The sequence below is a fragment of the Cupressus sempervirens genome, chromosome 6 (assembly GCF_028749045.1).
Source record: "Cupressus sempervirens isolate cs-2001-9-10 chromosome 6, ASM2874904v1, whole genome shotgun sequence".
NCBI classification, from domain to species: domain Eukaryota; kingdom Viridiplantae; phylum Streptophyta; class Pinopsida; order Cupressales; family Cupressaceae; genus Cupressus; species Cupressus sempervirens.
Window position 1 is genome coordinate 247,650,862 of NC_143123.1, and position 25,488 is coordinate 247,676,349.

The 25,488-nt window shown below is 34.7% G+C and overlaps 1 protein-coding gene across 13 annotated transcripts in view; it reads right to left on the bottom strand.

The window, feature by feature from the left end:
- Nucleotides 1–25,488, bottom strand: part of LOC149552171 (putative RNA-dependent RNA polymerase 5) — a 282,261-nt gene that overhangs the window by 119,329 nt on the left and 137,444 nt on the right. For 7 of the 13 annotated variants that reach the window (XM_089787663.1, XM_089787659.1, XM_089787662.1 and 4 more), the window contains one exon: nt 7,024–7,249. The exons of 1 other annotated variant lie outside the window; for it this stretch is intronic. In XM_089787663.1, the coding sequence (XP_089643789.1) occupies nt 7,024–7,249 (226 nt within the window). Of the gene's footprint in view, nt 1–7,023; nt 7,250–23,555; nt 24,333–24,427; nt 24,616–24,725; nt 24,950–25,046; nt 25,445–25,488 lie in introns of those variants that run through there. 5 more of the 13 variants (XM_089787661.1, XM_089787660.1, XM_089787657.1 and 2 more) reach the window with 1 other exon arrangement.

Consider the following 25,488-nt stretch of genomic DNA (forward strand, 5'->3'; position numbering starts at 1 on the left):
ATTTCAGATTATCCAGCATCAGTCACAAGAGGTGACGAGATCAGTTTCACCTTGTAGAGGTGTTTTGGGCTATTAGTTCGCTATTTGGAAAATATTTAAATATATTTAAATATTCTCCTAAGTTAGCATTTTAATAATTTAAATAAGGCTAAGTTATAGCCATTTTGGAGTAATAAGGGGTTTTTTGGCCTCATCTGGATGAGTATCCCTTGGTTGAATAGCTCGTTGGAAAGGCCTTGAACTTTTCTAAATATTTCTCTTTTGACTCAAAGCATTTCGGTGAATGGATTTCTTTCTATTGGGAAAAAGGACAATTTTTGGATACTTGACCACTTTAAAAATGAGAAATATATTATTTTATAACCCAACGCCACATGGAGACATTTTTAGGGTTCGAGCTAAGTATGGTGGGTTATAAGGAGGTAAAGAGAAAGTTCTAATTCATTATTGACATATTACATCTTGGATTTGTGATTTGAACTCTGATTGAGCTTTTAGCACTTGGGACGCCAACCCCACTTGCTTTACCTGTTTGGGACATAGCCCCCAAAACAGTAGTTTGAATTTGTTGCAGTTAGAGGTGTCTTGGAGATTGTGCATTGTTTCTTCTTGGGAACATAGCATTGAATCAAAGTTTCAGCTGGGATTTGGGCATTCTATCCACGTATGGGCACTTTGCAGCTGTACGCCAACACCTGGCAGCTATATCTTTCACACGTGCAGCATTGGAGAGTTGAAATCTGGTCGTACCTTCTTTCTGGGTTCATAATTCTTCTTCACACCTTCAAGTTGGGTTTATCCTTGGTTGTAATCATCTAGATATTATTGTAAATCTTCATCCGGTTACAAACTAGGTTTTATATTTAAAAATCTGCTTGAAGCAAAATTACTTTGGCTGTATTTGAAATATATTTTCAGAACTGGTTTAGGTTATTGTACTTTTGTTATTACTCATTGCAAAATCATCAAAAATATAAAACACTCAAACCCTTCTGCAACTTCTGTCTAGATCTGCAAGAAAATATTATTAAACAGGGAAAACAAATTTAAAAATAATAAAATTACAGCAGATCAGCAGAAGAGATCCATCAGGGATCTTTCATTGCCAGAAAATGACACAAGAATGCATGTTCTAGGTCTACAATACATTCTCAGACTTTCCCAGCATTTTACAAATAGTCTACTATATAAATCTGAGCATGTAGTGTGACTATAACAGCAATATTAATTCCATTATTCTTAACTTAATATTGTTAGAATACTAATTAGAGGGCCCCAAACAGCAAGAATTAACTACCAAATCCTAATGAGCATATTAGGGTTAACTTGGAAGGAGAGGCCCACTTTAAAATTTAAAAAGAAAAATATTTTATAAAATTATAAGTGTTGATGTTGTCTATAAAATAAGGGATGCCCAACCACCCGGGGACTTCCAAGGCATCCTCGAGCATCTTCAGGACGTAAAAAAGTCCCCAAAAAATTTTCACTAAGTCCCCCCATTTTTGGGACACTTCTTGACAATTTTCATAAAAGCAAGACTGGGGGGACGTCCCAAACCCATCCCCCTGTCCCCAAAGAACGCAGTTAACTTGTTGAGGCATCCAACAATTTCAAAAAAACCACTTGATCATTGCAAGAAACAAAAAATTTGATGATGGCAAGATTTTTTCCATTCGTCCATCCATCTAAAACAACGGTGCAACTAAATTGTTTCTAGTGTAATTTTTGCTCTTCTACCACATTTTTGGCCCTAGAAACTGCATCTTTGAGAAACTTACAAGAAAGAAGTGAAATAAATGTTCAATACATGAATTTGATAAAAAAAGACCTTACATTCAACAAAAATAAGTACTATTGCAAAATATTTAAAAATTAAAACAAGTGAACTAATCCCAAACTCAAGTCTATGGGAGAAGGCACATCATTAGTCCACCCAATACCCTCCAATGATGATTATGCTCCAAGGGAGTTTTTGTGGACAAAAAACCTGAAGAAGATGACTATAGAAACAATAGAAGTAATGGGTGAGGGGATAGTGGCTTTGCGGATATGTGGTCCATGAACTAAGCCCACTATGTCCTTAAGTTTTGCTTCTTCTCCAAGGTTGACTCAGATACCTGCTCACAGCCCACATTATTTCATTATGATCCTTTATATTTTGAGTTGAATCTTAATTATTTTAACAAAATAAGAACTAATAATGGTGATTAGAAAATAATCAATGATTTTGAAAAAGGAAACATAGTGGGATACTTTAAGATTCAAAAATAGTTGCCCTCATGTTTAATTTTTCCCTTTCTCCTTGCATTCCTTTTCTTCAGCTATGCCTTATGTCATGTTCTATGGCACCTCCAAATTGGTATTTCAAATGAGATGTCTCTACTAGTTATTAGAGTAAGAATGGTGTTTACAGAATAGTCAATGATTTTAAAAAGCAAGACAGAGTGGGATACTTTGAGATTCAAAAATGGTTGCCTTTTTCCTTTTCCCCTTGCATTCCTCTTCTTCAGCTTTGAGCAAGGCATTCATATCTCTTTCTATTTCTCACATGGTTCAACCAGAAACCCTTGTGTCATGCTCTATGTTCCCTCCAAGGTGGTATTTCAAATGAGATGTCTCTACTGGTTATTTTTTTCACATTTTATGCATATCACAACATCAAATTTGGTTCAATCAAAGCAATACTTCCAAGGCTTATCTATAGCTCCTTTAGCATGTGTACTTACATATCGAGATCGGCAAGCATCTAGTTGAAGATCTTGCATCTGAACCAACTATGGATGTATCCCTATTTACCATTTTAATGATATATCAACCTTCACATACAAATTGAAACCACAAATTAATTTACAATATTATAAAAAAAAGCATTTAGTAAACAAACTAAATTAGTTTGAAGCTTTAAATAATTTTAAACATAGTTAAAATATGAAGAAGAAGAACTATTAGGTTTTGAAATTGTTAAGAAAATATGAATTTCTTGAGAAAACTATGAAATATGTAAAAAAAATTAATAAAAATTAGCTTTAGATCTTGTTCATTACACTCTCAAGCAATTCAGAGTACATTGGAAATTTTTGTACAGAGCTTGAATAAACTTAGATGACACAAAGATAAGACAAAGTGATTTGAAAAAAAAAGGATAAGAATTTTGAAAACTTACTTGTGAATCCAATTTTAGAAGTGAAAAATCTTTTCGAAACCACTTCAAAGCTATAAAAAATTGATCTGATATGCTGCAAGTCACATTTTTTCTCCTTCAAATCCTTTTATCCACTCCCAAACACCATAAATAAGAAAATGTCGAAAGCTTTTTGGGCCATAAATCCCCATCAGCAGTTTGCTGACAATATTTTCAGTTTTTCTCTACAATAAATTGACAAAATATCGGTGATACTTTCCTCTAATCAAAGTGACATATATTATTGTTCTCATGAAATTATCGTAAAAAGTTGTCTGATCAGTGATATTTTGATCTATGTGCATACTTACATGAACTTAAGTTTGTCAAATATATCATGAATTGTTCATTGCACATGCTAAATTCCATTAATGATATTACTTGATTTCGATGCAGAATTGTAGGACTACCTAGGACTATTGTTGTGAGACTTTGCAAAAATATGCAATCCGTCAAGACTTATCAGTATTCAAATAAGTTACCATGGTACCCCGCCCACCCCACCCCCTTGGCCCAAGAAAAGTTTGAACCAGTCTGTGGTTCTGGTCCGATTCACACTTGGTTCGGGCAGGGTTCATTTCTTGCCCTATGAGTACAAATGGATTCAAATTGTGCTCAAACTCGGCGGACCAACACCAAAAAGTTCAAACCCAGTTCAAACCAACAGCAAACTAGGCCCCATGGATGGCTAGAAAGTGCTATTTTGGGCAAAAGAAATTTGCAACAAGAGTAAAGAATACAAAGAAGGGGAACAAGAAGAAGATGAAGATTGCAGAACTTAGAATATTAATATTTTTTTCTGATTTTCATTCCATTAGTTGAACAATGAAGAAGAAGATGAGGATTGCAGAACTTAGAATATTTATAGTTTTTTATAATTTTCATTCCATTAGTTGAACAATGAACATGAAACAATGATATTTGAACTTGATATTTATAATGTTTAGAATCTTTGATGTTGAAGTTGATTGAACTCTATGATGGTATGATCACTATGATTACAAGTTTAACTGTTTATGGTCTTTTTGTTGTTTAAATGTGTTTATGCTACTATGCTACATTCTAATTTTCACTCATGCTTCATAAATTCATAAATATGTATATATGAATATATGTGTGTGTGTGTGTGTATGTTTTTATTTTATTTTATTTAAAAAAAATTTATATGTTTTTGTACTGACGAACCCTAACAAACCCAAACCCTGTTCCAAAATTTTGACGAACATGTGAACCTGTTCTCGAACTTCATGTCATTGGTAGAAAGCAGTGTACAGTTTTTAAATGCTACCATATAGTTTTTTAGTGGGCAGATACCGTACGGATTTTCAAGATAGTTCCCGTACGGATATTTTCACAGTTCTATGAATTGTGGAGACAATGTACGGATTTCTAATGATTTAACAGCGTATGGATTTCTTGTGAGTGGGCAGCGTACGAATTTCAGGTTCCAGCCATCGTACGGTTTTCTGAATTCATCATAGGTTTTATAAAATTTGATTACCGTATGGCATACGGACTTTGGAGGGCATATGCAATGCACGGATTTTAAAAGTAGTGGCCAGCGCACGAGTTTTAGCAAGCAGTGTACAGATTCTTTCATGAGTCATAGTACGAATTTTGGAGCCAGGTCACTGTACATATTTTCCAACATATTCAAAGTACGAATTTTCTTAAGGTTTTAGCATACAGATTTTGTAATCTACTTGCAAATTGGCATACGAAAATTACCAACTGGGATGCAGTATGCAGATTGAAGGCAAACACCAATGTACAGATTTGTGAAAACATTGATCTTCAGGATGGTGGTTTAGCAAACACAGTACAACATCATGGTGTAGCTGTACATTGGTAGTGTAGAAGGAGGTTTTGTAAAAAAAAAGAAAAACAACGTCGACAAATCAAGAATGCTTGGAATGAGTAGCATTTGATGCCAAAGGGAAGGAGAAGCATCAACGGTTGCCCCTTGGACCCCCAGTCGTTGCGGATATTAGTCATGGGAAGTGTGACCAGTTGATGAAACCTGGAGCTACTGCAGGCATAGTGTGCCAGAGGTGGAAAGATTTACGGAACAAGCATTTCGAGAGGGGTGTTACACTTGGAGTAGGTGTTGGCCGTGAAGCTGTCCTGGTGGATGTAGAGAGAGCTCGGGAGGAGTTGATCATCCAATTGAAGGCAGTTCAGCAGCACTTGGCTCAGTGGACCCAGAGTTGAAAGCAAAGAAAGTGGCATTGGTGGCTATCAAGGTCAGCTTGAGTAAGGAGATAGTGTGTTTTGGAAACTAGTTTGGCGCAGGCACAGAAAGAATGTGAAAGTGATGTGGCAACTGGCAAATCTATCTTGTTGTAGTTAGTTGTTTGAGTTTTGTTCTGTAGTCGTCAGGAGATGACTTTTCTTTTTAGGGGGGATAATGTCGTTGGTAGAAATTGTGTATCAGCCGACGAGTCCCTTCGGAAAGGTTCTTGTTATGTAGTCGGCGGGTCCCTTCGGGAAGGTTCTTGTTATGTAGTGACATGTTGTATGTGGCCGATGGACTCCTTCAGGAAAGTTCTTCGGAAAGTATTTATACCCCCTTCAAGAAGCATTGTAATCATCAGATCATATCGGAAGCATAATGTAATGTCTTGGCTTATGCGAATAATCTAAAGAGTTTACTGTTCGTGTTCCATTGTCTGTATGCGTTCATTTATTTGTGAACACTTCAAACTTGGAACCAAACCCGAACTAGCAACTTAGATATTCAACAAGTTCCACATTCTAATGCCTCCAATCTTTCCTTCATACTCAAGCACAAACCTTGGTACAGCTTAAGAAATGGAAATATGATGCAAATTCATCTACAAAAGTGTGACTAAATGCCAATTTCAATTAAAATTTTACTAGTTGCATTTTTTATAATTTTATGAATCCTACAGCACATTTTAAATTAAAGACTACAATATTTTTTGCATTTCCAAGACAATCTCAACAAATATATTTGTTGATATATCCTAAACCTATAAATTGAAAGAGATCATACTATATCAACACAACAAAGGTAAATTTACCAATGCCAACTCATGCACACAACATCTAAAAATAGTAGTTTGTGTTCTGGCTGGGAAACTATATATTACAATCTAGGAAGTATTCTGTCCTTAAACAAGGAAGCCAGGGAAGGACCATTGGAATGCAATAAAGAGTCAAAGGAAAATCATAGGAATGACAGCTTTTGACCTCAACTATTCCGAAACTGATCATTTCAATTGGTAGAGCATTTAGATGAATACAATGATGGATACATTCATGATAGGTCTGTGTTACTCATCCATACATTTTCCATCATCAACCAATCATTAAATCATCATATAAAGATGAATTCATCAAGTGAATTCATCAAGCCCTTTAAAAAGTAAAGTCAACTAAATTGTACACAAAAAATTCTTTTCCTCCTTGGTCATTCTTCAATAACTCTGGTATATAAACACAGTAAAGTGATATGGATTGTATGCAGTAATAAAATATGATAATATACTTTCTATGAATATATTGTATGATGGTGTTTTCATATTGACTGAAACATGAATATATTAATACACTGAAGCATTACAATCCTAATTTATGTATGTTTCAATCATGAACGTATTGAAAACACAACTAAAAATTCCATGTTAGTCACGAATATCCCTATTAAAAACATTAAGTAAAACAAGGTTAGCATTTTCAAAGATTCAGAAATCAACACTAAAGCAAAAAACAACAGTGAAAGAATAATTAACATACCAAATGTAAACAAAAATTAATTTATTTTTTGTTTACTAACCAAAAAAAGATCATTTTTGTAATCAATTTTCATAAAAATTAACCTTTGCATTCATTGATACCCAATAAAGGTCACCATCAAAGTCCCCTCTTGCAATTTCATCTGCAACAGATCGGGGTCCTTGTGTTGAGAAAAAAATTGCATACTTTGAATCTCCAACAATTTTCTCAATTTCCTCAACATATACAGCCTTAAGCACATGTATGTCCCCAAAATGTAAACCAGGATTCCTATAAACCAATACTTTGCCAGATACCTGCCCATGATCACTTCAAATAAATTTTAAAAAGTCAGTCGGCATTGACATTATAAACTTCTGCATCAGATAAATAAGGCAAATTATACAGACTTTTATATATTATACAAATGAAACTCTCAATATGCATTTGTAACATAAATGTGTATAAAACCTTCAATGACATAGACAACTTAAAACACCTTATTGATATACTGTACATAATAATCAAAAGCCTTGATAAACATCACTACAATTAATGCAGCAAAGTTTATTGCAACTGATAAAATACTCTGCTAGTTTCCTTTCAATCTTGAACAGGAAAAAAATAAGGAAATTCCTTTTCGATACTATAATATTATAATGTAAGCATTTAAGTATTCAGGAAATTATCCTTTGCATTTTAACTTCTATACTAATAGTCTCGCATGTCATTATTAACTTATTAAGCATAAAGTAAATTTTCTTGTTGACCCTTAGGCAGTCAACGCTTCTATACATCACATGCCTCCCACCGGGATAGAAATGAGGAGTCGAGATAGAAAGCAAGAAACATATCAATAAAATATAATTAATGTAACAATTGAAAAATCTCCATTTCATCTGACATTCTAGATTATTATTTCTGCAACTCATCTTATGCTTAAAATAGGATACATCACAAAATCTCTAAACTGAAGGCAGGAATCTTCTTGATCAAAATCCATTACAATATGTCATACTATTAAAATAACAACCATGACAATTTGTAAAATAATTATTCATATTAGACGAGATATTAACACACTATTGAGAAATCTTAATGACTCAATTACTAAACAAAATGTCTTGCTCTAACCATACGGTATGCACAACACATTGCTCTGACACACGTTATTTACATCATACATCACAAACTAGAGATGAAGGAAGGATTGTGCATACTTCATGCATTGCTAGACTATTAAGCTAAACTTTTGGTAACTAATTAAAATAACTCGGCCTCCACATCAAAGCAAATCACCAAAAAATGACACATTTGAAATCAACCAGCCTAAAAGCCAATGCAAGTTCAACAAAAGAGTTTCCCATTAAAGCAATTTATATTTACTAGTATGTTTTTATAGTTCCCTCGTTTCCTTGCTTAATACTCATTTAGCCTCTATTTCCTCACTTAGTACTCGTTTAGCCCACATTTCCTCATTGTTGTGGATATAGACGTCAGATGCATCTTGCCACATGCAAGTCACTAGAGACATTTTAGCAATCGTTTCCATAACAAGTCCTCATTTTTTTGAGGTCAAATATTTGGTCAACAAGTCCCCTATTAACTGATGGAAAATTGTCATTGGTGTCAATAAACCAATGAGCAATTCCATAGACCGCTGCAGTGGCAAATCAGACAGATGCTACAAGAACTAACATGGTTGAAAATGCTACAGGAAGTTATGCAGAAAGTTAATGTCATGTTTTAAATGTTTTCACTTTTAATGTTTGTAATAAAGTCCTACGTGTGGTGGCATAAATGAAGTAGTAATTTGATAAACTCTCTAAGTATAGCCACTTAGGACAATGTGTGTTTGATTTTCAGCCGAATCAGTTTTCTTTAAGTCAGAGTTTTGTGTGTTTAATGATTAAGCCAACTAAGCATTGGACAGCTACAAGAAGTTGGCAGCAGATTCTCACTTCTGATCGATTCCAATGATTTGAAAATGGCTTCTGATTCTCGATTGTTGACGTTTCATATCCCGGATGGAAAGAAAGAAAAAGCATGAAAAAAAGGTCAATTTGAATGTAACTGGGAGAGATCGGATACAGTAGAGAAATTGAAAGTTCTTGAGTTTGTTTCTGACTTTTAATGATCTACGATTTATATGTGTGATTTTTCTTTTCTTTCCTGAATTCAAGAACATACATCCTGAGAGCCAATTAATAATCTATCATCATATAGTATGATATTTGATTGATTTATTGAGAAACTAAGTTGTGGTTTCGGATTTTTGTACTCTATTACAATAAGTTCGATTTTCTAAACTTGTGAATGTAATTACAAGTTGTTTTGAGGGTCACGAAAATCAAAAGGAGTCTATTAGATTCTCTAAGATCCATTCTTTGGGATTGTAGAGAATTTATGTATTATATGTTTTGGTTTTCATTTACTATTCGTGTTTCCTTTATTCTTGCTCCTACCGGCGCAGAAATCGATCTCTGAATCGGGTGAATATGATTATGTATTCACCAATTTACTAGATTCATATAAGTTGATATGTGTTGGAAAAGGAAGTTCTTTGGATTTCGATAAAAGTTATGAATGTCTGGGAATATTATATTTGACGTCAACTCAGTCTTGAGTTTTAAATCTCATATGCATACGATTGGTGTTGATTTTCAACATAAGTTATTATTGATTGATGGTTAATTGGCAATTGATTGGATGTTCTATTTTTGTATTCGAAAATGTCCAAGTCATTTGTGTATTTCAAATTAAATAGGGAGATGGTTGATTTATATTAGATTGATGCAAGGAACTATAGGTTGCTACAGGAGGTCATGGAAGTTCCTATCACATGTCATTATATGAGTTAGTATTAAGAGAATCAGTTGGATAGCAATATGAGATTGATTGAAAATTGATCCTAGAAGGTGTAAGTGCCCCTTGAAGCAACTTAGTCGAGTCATTGATTTCCTCCTAAGTTTTCCAAGATGAGGCTCTGCATCATTTTTGGTATCAGAGCTAAAGAGTTTGCAAATTGTGTGAAGTAACATGTTGTACGTTCCTGATCAAGATTCTTTAGTAAGATCAAGCAAGATGGTGACCAATGCATAGTTGCCTATGAAGGTTGAGGAGCAAGAAGAACTTTTTCAGAAAGAGAATAGAGAAACGAAGGGAATATTGGCAAAATCAGCCAGTAAGTTGGAACACATGAAGAATGTGGTTAAGAAGAAAGAAATGAAAGCAAAAGAAGAAGAGGAGGAAGAAGTCCCAGATGATGATGAGGATGAAGTATCTGAGTTTGAGAAAACATTTTTTAAAGCTTTGAACATTTCTAGCATCTTTGGGAATTGGAAGGATCAGATAATAGCAGATTATGTCAAGGATCAATTTGCAACCAAAGTATTGGAAGGGAAGGTACCTAATGAATGTTTCAAATGATGTTATCTTCTACAAATGGAGGATCTACTTGACCCCAAAATCCAAAATGAAAGAGATAGTTATAAAGGAATATCATGATAACCCCTTAGCAGGTCATCTTGGATATTACAAAACATACAAGGGAAAGATACTCATAGAAGGTATTAAAGGACATTGAAAAATATGTACAAGAATGTATGACTTGTCAACAAAATAAGGTCAAGCAATCCAATCCGGCTAGATTATTACAGCCTTGTCCTATTCCAATTCAAACGTGGGAGAGCATATCTATGGGTTTCATAACTAGCTTACCAAACATCCAAGGGAAGGATAGCACCTACATGGTTATGGACACACTCACAAAATTTGTTCATTTTTTCCCAGTTTCTACGGAATATAAAGTACCTCAAATAGCAAGAATATTTTTTAAAGAAGTCTTAGACCTCCACGAGCTACCCCAGAATACAGTGAGTGACCGAGACAACAAATTCCTTGACAAATTTTGGCAAGAATTTTTCAAACTAGCAAGAACCTCACTCACTCCTAGCATTATCTATCACACAGAAACTGGTGGTCAAACAAAAATCATAAATTTGTGGATAGAGGGATACCTAAGGAATTATGTCATAGGTCATCAAACTACATGGATCAAGTGGCTAAACCTAGGCGAGAACTACAATAATACAATCCATCATATGTCTATAGCAAAGAGTCCTTTCAAAGCATTATATGGATATGAAGTTCCCACATTTGGAGGATTAGTTATCTCAGAAAGCAAGGTACTCAGTGCAAGAATTTATCCAAAAGAATATCAATATTATGAGAGAATTAAAAGAAAATTTGCACCATATGCAAAACAATCAAAAAATCTATGCAGACAAGAAGAGAGTGGAATCATCATTTGTGGAAGGCTATCTAGTGTTCTTAAGATTGCAACTGCATAAACAAACATCTATTCAGAATAATAGGACAAAGAAACTAAGACCCAGATTTTATGGACCTTATAATGTAACCAAAAGGATAGGTGAAGTGGCCTATGAATTAGAACTTCTAAACAATAGTTGGATTGACAATGTATTTCTTGTATCCAATTTGAAGAAGGTTTTGGGACAACATGTAGTAACATGTGCAAAATTACTACCTCTTGATGACGAAGGACACCTCACAGTAAAACCAAAGCCATCCTTGATACTAGAGAAAAGACATTGAGAAACAAATAGTGAAGAAGTTTCTAGTAAAATGGAAAGGCCTACCAAATGAAGATGCCACTTTGAAAAGAGAAGAGAGTGTAAAGTTTCTTGAGGATGAGAAAATTGGGGACGAAGCAACTTTAATAAATAAATAAGAGCATTTTTTCTTTATTATTCGCAAGAAAGAAATAATAAACAAAAACCACAATCTTAAAGATTGTTTCTTAGTGCCTTTAACTTGACAATGTTATCATGCACTATAGGAAGATCAGCAATCTCCATTGTTTTTTATATGGCTTCAATTCTCACTGCATCTGCATATGTTGATTGCAATAGCTTGGAATTTGTTGCCAGAGAACCCAACAAGTGTTTTATGGAGGATTTATACAAGACAAACTTGTTCATTGTGTGTAAACCAAAATCTTCAGAATCCACATCAGCATTGATCCTGATTGCATATTTAGAGCTTACCCTTTCAACTACAATGAGAATACCAAATTCATCAATAACCTAGCATCCCATTTGTTCTATACCACAAGTAACACTAGTTTCAATTGCTAGACAATCTCCAAGGGTTACCTGTAACTTTGCAATAAGCTTCCTCAATGTTTCCTCTTTATAGCCAATAAGTCCTTGAAATCTAAAGAACATTTCACATGATAGAAGAATGTCACATGAGACCAAGGCATCTACATCATATTTTACCATTTCATCCCCATCATTATGGATTTCTTTCAAATCATTTGCCTCTTGAGTCAAAGAAGAGATCAAGTTTTGCTCCATTTCATTTATCTCTTTGACATGCCTAATAACTGCAAATGTTTTTGAGATGGCTCAAACTCCTTCAGAGATGATTTCTCCTATCCAAGACTTGGCAACTTCAATCAGCTTCCTTTCTTTGAATGTTTGAGACATAACAACAACACTTTGAGAAGATTGTTGCCGGATAACTTCGTTCAGGAGAGAAACCTCCCATTTCAATTATTTCTTCTTCTCCCACAATTCATGATTTCTTTTTCATACATTTGCTAATGCATCTTGAGCATCTTGCAAACAACTTAGACATGACTGTTTCCCCATTTCAACCTTAGTAAACTTGTAATCAAAATGAGTAAGTTCTTCAATAGCTTTATCCACCAAGGGCTCAACAACTTCAACAAAATTGGTTTTATCTAAATCAACTAGAATCCTTGAAACAATCTTATCTTTAAAAGATTTGGATTTGGTCTTCTTGACAAGGAGATTATCTAGAGGTACAACCACTTTTCTTCTCTTTTTTGTTATTCTGCTCAACCATGCAAGCAAGCTAAAACTTTCATCCATAGAAGCAGGTACAGTGGAGACCATCGACATTGATCCAAATTGTATTTCCGTCGTGATTGAGCAAGATCCAGTCTACACAGTTGAACGCATACGAGCATGCTGAGAGGACTTTGTCATGAAAAGCTCAAAACTTGTCAAAGATGTATCAAGTTGGGAAACTTGACCACCTATAAAAGTTGGAAAATCCTCAAACACATTTGCCAAATGCTCATATTGTTCATTTGCGGGGATGAGAGGAGCAGCAGAAGAAATAGGAAGAGCCATAATATTAACTTCCAAGACTGGAATAGGAGTAAAAACCGTGGAGAATGAATCCACATCATCATCTATTTCATCCAGAAAAGTTGCTTCATGTATGGACGGTGCACAAGTTTGTGCAGGTCTTGGGGGAAATGTGATCATGACTTCCCCTTCCTCGTCCGTATCTTCTTTATTTGATTCTGTCTCCAATTCCTACTCTGATTCTTTCTCTAATTCTTGAACTGGTTCAAAGATCTGAGATGACTTAACTCCTTTTCCACCCTTTAACTTGAAATTGAGGGAATTATTAGCATCAGAAAGGGAAGCACCATCTTTCCCTGTTATTTCCAGCTATGACTTCCTTTCAAGAGGGCCAAAGCTTCCACAATCCAAGCCCATCTTAGGATTAACTCTTTTAAGGCCTTTATTTTTCAGTCATTTGTTAGTGTTTATCAAAATGGATTGAAATTTATCCATGATAGACGTACCTTCCTTCTATTGCCACTGAATAGAAAAAGGGCACTTCTATCAAAGCTGGCTTGATGAAACTTCGGATCGAGGATGTTGTCATCATCTTCAACATGGAAAAGTAAAGGAATCTCCAACATGTTAAGATTGATTATCTATTGCAAGATTAATCTAGAGTAGTCCATCTTCATTACGTCAAGCTCTGTTCTCATATCAATCCAGATGTCCTCGATGTAATGAATCATACATGTAAGCTCTTTTCATTTGAGAATTCATTTCTTGGTAATAAAAGTCAAATCCGGCTTTGAACTTCTTCAAGGTGATCAACTGCAACTTTGCTTCCATATTCTTTGCTTTGGGCAAAAAGTTGATTGAATAGTTGCCAATCGCCAATGGTTTGGCTAAAGTAATGTTGAAACCAACCCTATGCATAGCATGCTAATCACTTTGCATGTCCATGAGTTGTCTAGCTAACTGCATCACAATGATTTGATCTGTAGCATACCTATGTAAGGTATACAGTTCGCCTTTAAAATACCCAACTCCCAAGTATGTAAAAGTTGGAGACTGAATGAAAATATAGCCATATCGATTCACCTTTTCCCATGTTGCATCAGATACCCTCTTGACAGATAACTATCTATCGAATAAGCATTGGAAATGCGCAAAGAAGGCATCTTGGACGCTTCTATAATGAAATTTACTATTTTCCAAAGTGATCTGGTCATAGTAATCCCAAACAGGAATCTAAAGACAATCTCCTTTGGTTGAGAGACTAGAGAAAGATCCCATGGTAGTAGCAATGTAGACGAGGTAAGAGTTCATGTAAAATAGTACTGAAGTTCCTACATTGAGCAACTGTTGGCAAAGTGCAGTGCTTATCAACTCTCCCCAAAAAATGTGTTCTTTGTTTTCCATGATTTGGAAGATGAACTTGTATATCCATGGCTCGAAATAAGTATTATCTTTGAGACCGCAAACTCTACTGAGAAGGATGACAAGATCTTTGTATTCTTGTTTAAAGTTAGACTGATGAACAGTCTTTGGCCATCTTGAGAAGTTGTTCATTTTATTGTCTAACCAGTATTTGTTAACACATATCTGATAATTGACTTTCTTCTCATTTCAGCATGCCAAAGATGATTCTTTTGTTAGATCTACACACTCTTCTTTATGTGGTACCTTGAAGATTTGCCCAATGACCTCTGGATCAAGGATAATGACAACCTTGTTGTCAGCTTCCTTGATAGTCTTTTATTTTGGACTAAAATGCCTTGCACATGCAAGAATGAAATTAGGTTTCACAGTTGCCATAGGAAATGCAGACACCAAGTGAATGTGACTTCTTTTGATGCGCTTCATCTTGTGGCCAACAACAATTTCAACTCTCCGCAGAAAATCAGCCATGTCCACATGACCGATCATTGTGTCCATTATATTATCAAGAACGAATACAACTGATGATGGAGTTGCATGAGCCAACTCTTTATCGTATTGATATTTCATCTTGTCTTTGGATTTTGATGATGAGGGCATCTGTTGCGTTTGTGCCACAGCACAAAAATCCCAAAACATAAACACATCATCAAAAGGAATCGCCCTACAAGTTCATTTGTGATCAGCAACAAATATTCGGAAATGGATTGGAGACTTTGTAGATCCAATGGAATGATTTCAAAAAGAAATCATATGCATATGCGTTGAATGAAGATAAAATGTGAAGGGAATGCAGAATGAAATGTTATGAAGGTGGAAAATGGAAGATGGAATGAAATGAAATGAAAATGTGTGAAGGTGGAACACATGGGAATGTGTGCGAATGAAGATTGTTGATTTTGAAACGTGACTTAAGGTTATCAAGATGTTATTACATGAAAAATGAGCACATGTAAGTGCAACATATAACAAGGGATGAAGGATGAGATGGAAATGTGAATGCCAATAGAGGATGCATTGTATATGTAAGTGTGGATGGAAGATGAGATGCGAAGCATGAAAAGATGTGAAAACATGTATTTGCTCATGAAGGCACAAATGTATATGGAGAAATCGAAATGGAAAATGGAAGAGGGATAATGAACTTTATAGTCATCTTTGGTGAAAAGATGAAGTCAAAGTACATGGAAAATGAAAATGACATCTTTTTGACTCCTCAAAAAGTGGCTTTAAGTCAAAATCAGGGTTTTGAGATGCAATTACACATAAGGCTTTTCGTGTAATCGTGTCGTGCGAGTCAATGTGGAAAGTGACATGAATGAAAATGGAAGTGGAAATTGGGATTACATGCATGTGCGGATGGTAAATGAGATGCAAAACATGTAATTGCATTTTTCGGATGAGATGTGAAGTGTTGTGACATGGAAGATGTAAGTGAAATGTGATGATGCTTTCGCATGAAGTGAAACAACAAGAAGTTCTTGGGAAAGAACTTGTACATTCTCCAAAGTGGAGAAAACCGGAATGCAAGCACACAAAACACAAAATCTCAAAAGAAAATTGTACCTTTGGAAACTAACTCAAACATGTCAATATGCAAAGCACTTCAACACACACTTTCGAATTTGGAATTTGGGGAAAAACCAAAAACATGAAAATGAACAATTTCTTCATTTTTAAAGGAAAAATGCACTTTCCATCATATTAGTTTCAACAAGTGGCAATCATCAAGCAATAATGTACATAAAATCAGAATGATAAACACAAATTAAATAGCAAGAAAGAATAAGTCCACTTACATGAAGATTTAGTACCAAAATTGGTGGAAAAAGATGCTTTAATGTTGAAAATTTCTTCAAAAACACTTGGACTCTTTCAAACTTTTCCAAATCGAATGGGAGAAGGCAGAAAACAAGGAGTTTTAGGTGGAAGATGCCATAACGTGCCCTATTTCTTCCCCAAAATCAAACGTTTTTTTGTTTGCATGCATATGGGATGTTTTTGGTAAAAGACATTTTTCTTCAAGGCACAAGATTAAAACATCTTGGTTGTTAAACACCAAAACATGTACCATGATGCAATGCAAACACCAAAATATGCTAAACTGATTCCTTCTTGAGCAAAAATGTGGGCCAAAAATGGATTAATTTTGAGTTTTCACCAAAAGCATGCCCTTGGATGGAGCTTGGAAAAACGTCTTTTAGCAAGATGAATCCATTTTCAATGTTAGAAAATCCATTGATGAGCAAAAACGGCCCTATTAGAGAAGATCTCATGAAAAACCATCAAGTAAATCTCTCACAATCTCCAAAATCAGGTTCTTGGAGGCTCATTACATATGTTCTTCTAAAATCAAGTTTCTTGGGAGCACATGCATGAAAAAGGGTTAAAATCGAACCTTTTAGGAGGCAGTGCATGTTTTAAAATATGCACAAGATGCAAATCGGACCTTTTAAGATGGATTGCATGTTTTAAAAACATTCCACAAGGCAAATTGCACCTTTTGGGAGGGCATGACACATTTTAAAATATGCATTTGCTTAAAATCGCACCTTTTGGGATGGATTGCACATTTTAAGTTAAAGCTCATGTTTTTTATGCAATGACACATTTCAAGTGAAAGCTCACATTTTTGGTGTAATGACACCACAAAGGTCCACTTTTTTTATTGCCTTATGCTTTTAAGTTGAACTTTATATGCAATGACATGTAAAATGTTCAGTTTTGATGGATTTTACATATAATGGCATATAAAATGTTCACTTTTGATAACTTAAAGTGGTTAGTTAAACGTATATCAATTTAATTTCAATAAAATGTTACTTTAATGGGACATAAACCATATTTACATATCATATTAAAAATATAACATATAAATATCATTTTAAAAGTAACATTTAAATGAGCATTTGATTTAAATATCAAAAATTAAACAGAACTATATAGTTAATATAGTCACTTTAAGTGAAAAATCAAAAAGTAACTCAACTTAAAATCATAACATAAAGTGTATTATAGTTACTTTAAGTTAAAAATCTAATAATAAAGTAACTTAAAAACATAATATAAAGTGAATTTAAGTCGTATTTATATGATGTTTAGCAATTGCTCGATTTTGGAATTATGGTTAATAATTAAAGTCTTTTTTTTTTGTTTATATGAAAATTATTATGAAACATGTTATTATGATCGATGTGCTTCACGAGTGATTGTAGGAGAAGATGAAGGGGGAAGCATTGCTAAACGGGATCAACGGAATGGGATACTGGCTTAGTCCACTCAATAGGATTGATAGTTATGACCTTAAACTTCTTGCCAAGGACCTAGCAACTTGAACTTCAGGATACATCTATAGGACCTCCATGAGCTATTAAATAAATAATTTAAGGAACATAAAATAATTTAATTAAAATTTAATACATACCTCAAAGGATTATTAAATAATTTTTCACCATATTATTATAATATATATTTATGTACATACACAAACATAAAAATGAAGTGACAACATAATATTATTTTCTTATAGTAATATGAAGCCACCTCACCAATATATCTACGTATATGTAGATAAATATAAACCATAATAATTTTAGAATTATAACCCTCAAACATTCTTCCATCCTTTTTATTTTCTTTCTTATTTGAAATCGATTTAACACTTGGCATTTTTAATTGTCAAGATAATTCTTATGGTACGGAAGCCAAGGAGTTACATCTTTTCCTTTTTATTGAAGTCATGAGTGAGAGGCAGAGACGTCTTTTATTTTTCAAACACCCAACTTCTATTTCCCGAGTATCCGACTTTGATATTATTTCCTGACGCCAGACTTCTATCTTACAAGCATTGGACTTCCATCTACCCCACAGAATCCCTACATTACCATCTGATATAGCTCTATTCAATTTAGCATTGCCAATCTCTTTTCTATTTGAATACAATATACCTTTCCTGCTAAGAAAAGTGACTGTAAATCACTTTGTGGATTTCGCTTGAGGATCATTCAGAAAGAGAATTGAATCATTAGCATTTGGCAAGGCTCCAATCCTTTCCAGAAATATATCAGGTTATGTGGTCCATCAACCTCAAGTAATTTATGAATTTACTTATCAACTACTCTTGTAAACTGAACTTCTTAGCAGTAGGTAGTTCTAATATATCCATCATGTTTAAGTACCATTAATTAACTCACTTAAGGAGTTGTTATCCAATAGTAATAAAGTATCCATGACACAGAATCGTATTTCTTATGTCATAACCAAATGTTATTTGCTGCAAGTTTAAAAGAACATACTCTTCTAAATCGCATATTGTGATAAGCTGAAAAATATATAAAATTCATGATTTTGTTGAGAATCATTAGACAAAGTTGATTACTCTGAGAATCCGAGCACCTAAGACTTGTCGGCTGAATAGCCATGAAAAAGGTGAAGAGGTGAGATGGAATCTACGAAGACATGAAAAAGAATCAAATATGATACAATAAAACCAAATACATTTACTTAATAGCTCATGCTCATCCTTATTAATGTTTTCTTTTTGTCAAGTCGAGTGGTGGTAATCGGGTCGTTGAAGCCATCAGAAAAACCTTGGCCAAGGTAGTTTAAAGGCATGTTTTCCATGTATTGATCACTTGATGTCAGTGGTGAGAGTTATGCAGACATGTTCATCCATAACTGTATGGACATTCTAAACACCAGAATGCTCACGTGGCTAGACTAAGAATATACCAAGCCTGATCTCGAGATAGGGAGGGTCTTTCTAATTCAATAGATTGTGTGGAGATAAGTATGGTCCAAGGTTGGAGGTTAAGCCTAAGTCAATGCTTCTCCTCTTACCAAAAGTTGAGGCTTGCACAACTAACTAAAGACCCACCAGATGATACTTGTATGTTTCTTTTCTTCTTCCACAATAAGCATTTACTTGTATCTAGAAAATATAATTGTTAATCTAGTTATTTCAATTGATCATGGATATAGTTATTCTCAGTTAATCGTTAATCTAGTTATTCTAGTTGATCATGGATATAGTTATTTTTAGTTAATAGTTAATCTAGTTATTTTAGTTGATCATGGATATAGATATTTTCAGATAATCGTTAATCTAGTTATTTCAGTTAATGACGGATACAATTATTTTCAGTTAATCATTGATAGTTAAAACAATTAATGTCATATGAAAAGGAATTCAGTTATCTATTCAATGAATGTTGGGGAAAATCTCTTTATAAATTGTCTTTGATTGTTACGAAAAACCATTTGTTACATTTTAAATTTGTATTGTTGCATCAAAAAGGTCCACTTTTGAGGCACTAAAATGGCCATATCTCTTGACTGACAACTCCAATTATACTCTAGGTTAGATCAAATCGAAGGGGAAACCAAAAGTCATGACTTCAGCAAGACCAAAGGACTAAAAACCAACAACTACAAACTCAAAAGCAAAGAAAAGGATGATGAAGGCCTCAAAAATCAAGCAAAGGCTCGACAGAAAGAAAGATGAAAAAACTTGACGAAAGCCTTCAGTAAAACAATTTGATATACGAATTGCAGTTGATTGATCGATCAACATTAAGCAATTGAATATCAAATTCAACTTAGAGAGATGAGAAACTAATTTGAAAAAGTTATGTCCTATTACCAACATTTTGTGCTGACAAAATGCAGGGCAACAACTTCCTTTCGACAAATTATATGCAATGCAAAAACAAGATGTAATCGCATATAATCGAATCAACTAAAAGTTATTGTTATGCACCAAATTTGCACCTACTATCACCCTAAAGTTTTAGAAATCTAGCATAGCGTGGGACTCAAATTCTGCATGTGGGATATGCAATTATGAGAATCAGACCTCTGGATCTTAGGTCGGGTCCTATTGGATAATCACCTAATTTTCTTTCAAAACTAACTCTAAGGGCTTGATAAAGAAAAGGGAAAAAAGATATGCAGAAAACTCACAAAACTTGAAAAAAAACTTGAAACCTAATTAACAAGTAATCCACCAAAGATGTAGACATAAAAATGCAACTAATTTCACTTTTGAAGACCTTAATTTGATGATTCAACACTCATATATTGATAATTCAACACTCCAATTTTGTAAAGGCTTGCATGAATATTTCATAGTGAGGTTCTGAAAAGATAGAAAGCTAAGAAATAGATGATATTCGCTTAACAATCCCTAAAATTTTATCGACAAGCATTGTAACCTACAAACAAATGTACACTTCTTCAACTTGGTAAGAGTTGAGATAAGGTAAAAAGGAATTCTAAAATTCACAAGATATCTATATCCATCATAGATTTACACAGATTTGTAGAAAGAAAAGAAGGCTTGTATTTGAAATAGACTTCTAAAATGATCGAGTCATGATAATTAGTATCCAAAGCTGAGTTACAAAAAATCTAGAAAAATACATCAAGGCAGCAAGAAAATGTCACGAAATCTCCCTTTGCATAATCAGAACCGAGAAACCAATAGGAGTCCAAAAGACTAAGTACGAACCCCCTTGGGGTCGAATCCATGGAAAAAGCCTCCAAAATAGGAGTCGTAATCACCAAAAATGATGACTAACTGCATCATAAACTCCACTAAGCCATTATGAAACCCATGACTCATGTCAAACTGCCCATAAAATGCTTCAACTGGTCATAAAGACCCCCAAATTGCCTAGTCAAAGTCAAATTTGACCTTTAAATAACTCCTAAAATTAATCCTCATGTTTCCAAACTAATCCAACCGTTGGTCAAACACAATGACACAACCCTTCACCTTTTGAACACATGCCAAATTTGACGTGAAAGTCATCAATGCTTATAAAAACAATGTTGGATATAGGGTTGCATTTGAAAAAAAAAATCTAAAAATTTGCATTTAATAGTAAGATTTAGAAAGTGGTTTATAAAATATCAATTAATAACCTTACTTACAATGTAAAGTGCAAACATTAGCAAAAGGCAAGTATATTGTAACACTTACAACCTAATTACTTACCCAAACACCCCATGACATATATATGAACAAGAATGAGAATTAAATCCCATCAAAACCCACAGACTCCAATAAGTATGAAAAATGATTTGGGAACCACATAAAATCTCCTACCAACCCTAAGTCGAATCATTTCACATATTGCATCTTTCTGGAGAGCTCAAGAAGCATATACTACTAGCATTTGAGCACTCACTTTCCTTTGTTTGCTACATTTTCATGGCTAGATCTAGAGTCATTTTGATGCATGGGTCACTATTAATGGAGTTATTTATGTCCTTTATTCATTTTCCTCGTCATTCTTTCCTATATTTTGGAGCTTTGCCACTGCTATTTGCAAAGATTTTTTTGCAAAACTTATTAAGAGTCATCAATTATTTGATGTTTGTTGCATTGCCATTGCCAAAGGATGCCACCATGAAGAATATCATATTCATTCTTCGAATTCACGAGTAAAAACTCCTCTAGCCGCAGTTATCTCCAGCTTTGTTGAGGATTTGATATAAGTGCTATGTTGTTTCTCTCCCACTTTGCTCTCTTTACATTTGAACGCCATGAACACTTGTTGTTTTGGCTTATAACCCGAAGTGGGTTCTTGCTTGGAAAGAGTTCAACACCAATACTTACAATTTCAGCAATCTGCTTATTGTAATAACAAGTATTAATGTTCAAATAGCTGAATACCTTTTTTTCTGTGTTATTTCACTATATCAGACTCAAAACCTGAAATGGGTTTTCTTCCTTTCATGATATTTCTGTATTTTCTTTGACAAAGAGGATCCTTTTGCTTCTATGATTTCTGATGAACTAGATCTGGATATTGTTTTGACAAATTTATATTGTCTTCTTGTCATTATTGTATGTGCTCCTTCAAAGACCCAACTCTATTATTGGAGCATTTGATTCACATGTATTTAAGCTGGGAATTTATCAATCCATTTATAGATAAGGGTTTCCTCTGAGCGTCATTACCTACATTCAAAAACCAATTGTTTATTTCCATTTGGCTGAACATTTAACTCTATATACAGAAAATACAAATAATATTGCACCTCTGATCTTCGTATGCTCAGACTACACCCTATCTCAACTTATAAAGCAGTTTGGTTGATATAGGATTTGCTGACACACAGCTTACTGTTTCCTTGCTACATCTATTATTCATACTTGATGAATAATGCTGCTTCTGCACCTATTTCTTTGAATGTTGGCACTTGAATGCAATGACCACATCATTAGATACCAATTGTTGCAGAGTTTCATGTTGCTTGTATTTAACTTGTTAGTTTTCTCTTATTTCTTGCTCAATATTTCATTATGCTGATCCAATCCCGCGCTCTCCCGTATATTCGTTGTTGTATAATAAAAGGTTTCAAATCAAGAAATTGATTCGTCCTTTCTATATTATATCTTCCTTTTAACTAATATCTATTGAAAAGTGAAAGGCTTCATAAATGAATATGTCCCCTTAAACACTTTTGTTGTTATATTCTGATCAGCTTTAATGATCCTACCTCTTATAAGCAAGCCAGGCTCAATAACCCTCATGGGAGCCTATGGTTATATCCACGTACTTGCAAGAAATTGGATGCTGCACATGAAACAAACATGTTAGAAAATAAATCAGTATCTAGGGATTATGGATGTAGATGCATACACGAGGGAAGGATGGTGAGATTGTCGGTCATTGCTTATAGGTCTTTTAGATCTAACACTCTTCTTTGCATTTGCAGGATTTGGAGCGGTAACATGGAAAGTGGGATAGCGGGATCAAGTACCCAAGCTACCAGCAACACGGCCAGTCATTCCAAGCAATGGTTGGCACCCATGACCCATTTTACTTTTCTGTTATTTACCTTATGCATTTGCATTTACATGCATAGTTGGAAAACTCGCCAAATGCAAAAACTCTCCAAGCCCCCCAAAAGTTTAATCGGGAAAAACTCGGCGATTTAAAAAAAAACTCGGGCAAAACTCGGGAGCCTAAAAAACCGCTGAAATTTAATTAAAAATACATTTATTTTGCAAAATTTAATGAGAAAATGAATCTAATAAGTCAATTACAGACAATACAAAAGAAAGAAACAAAGTTTAGATATATATAAATGCATAATGCATACAAAATTGCATTCTCATGCAGAATGCTCATGGTAGGAAGCAAAATAGTAAATTACTAAATAGTTTCAATCTGTCAAACTAGAAGTAAATACTAAAAGTCTAAATACATCAATACAATGTCAATCACATCTTCCGCTTTCCACTTGCACTAGCAGGAAAGCGAGGGGCTCTAGTCCTAGAAGAAGTGCTCCCCACTGGGATAGGGCGTGAGCTGCGTGACTGTGAACTCTGTGGTTGTGCCCCCTCGCTCGACGTCCCTACTAACTGGCTCGGCATCCTAGAAGAGGATGCATCTCCTCCTAATGGTAATGCCCGATCCTCGCCTGAATCATCATCATCCTCGTCCTCATCCTCAATGTCATCCATAGTGAACTGAAAATCAGTGTTAGCCTCCCCTCCATGGCCTGCCTCTCCAAATCAGCGATCTCATTTGGTGTAAACAATGGACTTGGCTCATGTGCTGTCCAATCAGAATAAGGATCTATCTCATCTAGATCAAACGGACTAGGTAGTTCTAAGAGCTGTGCCTTTTTTATGCACAAATTAAGATTATAGTGCACATAAACAAGATCATTAAGCCGTTTTTGAGTCATTCTGTTTCTTTTCTTTGTATGGATGGACTCAAATAAGCTCCAATTGCGCTCACAATGGGATGAGCTACAAGGTTGAGATAGGACTCTGAGAGCAAATTTCCTTAAATTGGGGGTATTGCCACCCCAACTTGCCCACCAAGTATCTGCAAAACAAAATTAAAAAAGTTATAAAGCAATAAAAAAAAAATCAGAAGCACAACTTATCAATTAGCAAAAGTTTTAAAGTTTGATGCTTTACCTGGTGCTTGAGTAGATCTTGCTCTCTTTGCTAGCATAGAAGAGAACAAAGGACCCCTTGATTCCACATAGATTTGTTGTTCGGTCACAATAAGGTCTCTCTCCTCTTCACTTGATATCATTCTCTCAATGCATTTAGAGAGACCTTCCATGACCTCTCCATTAGAATCTGAGTAGGAATCATCAGCCCTAAAACAAATAGAAAATGATATTAAGTCTTACTACACAACCTTAAAAAGTAAAGTAAAATAAAGACTTATTAAAATCCCAACTTCAAGGACAATCAATTATCATAGTACCTGAATTTGGGATTGAGGAAGTAGCCTGTTGCATGAATAGGTTGGTGGAGCATATTGTTCCACCTCCTATCAATTATTTCCCAAATGGGGTCAAATTTGAGACTGTCCCCGTGATAGTAACTTCTAACAGCCTCTTTCGCCCTATCCATGGCCTCATAAAGACCTCCCATTGGGGATTGCTGCCCATCACATGTGCGCAAGACTAGAACAAGGGGCAGAGACATCTACATTTGAAATTTGAAAAATACAAAGTAGTTAATAACATAGTAAGTTATGAATTGATAATGAAACTTGAATAAACTAAAAATATAATGAAGTTACCTCCACAATCTCCTTAGCCTTTGCAAAAAAGCTATCATCAAAGACTATTCGTGCCACAGCCTCTCCTTCGGGCTTCTTTGAGTAAGGTGAAGCAACCCAATCAGCACACACAAACATTTGCTTCAAAGCCAATATGTGGTCAAGAATACTTTGCAACGTCAAGAAGACCGTTGCAAACCTTGTCATAGCAGGTCTCATCAAATCTTTGCCTTTAGTGGCTTTTCTCATCAAACTGAGAACCCATGGGTGATTATAGATATATTTCGTGACTCGCCTAGCATCTTCCACAACTGGACTCACCCAATCAAGTTTTCCTATGTCCTCCAAAAGAAGGTCAAGGACATGTGCTGCACAAGGTGACCAAAAAAGTGTGGGATGCCTCTCTTGGAGGATTCTACCTGAAAGATTAGCAAAAAATAATAATCAGTAACAAACTTTCCAT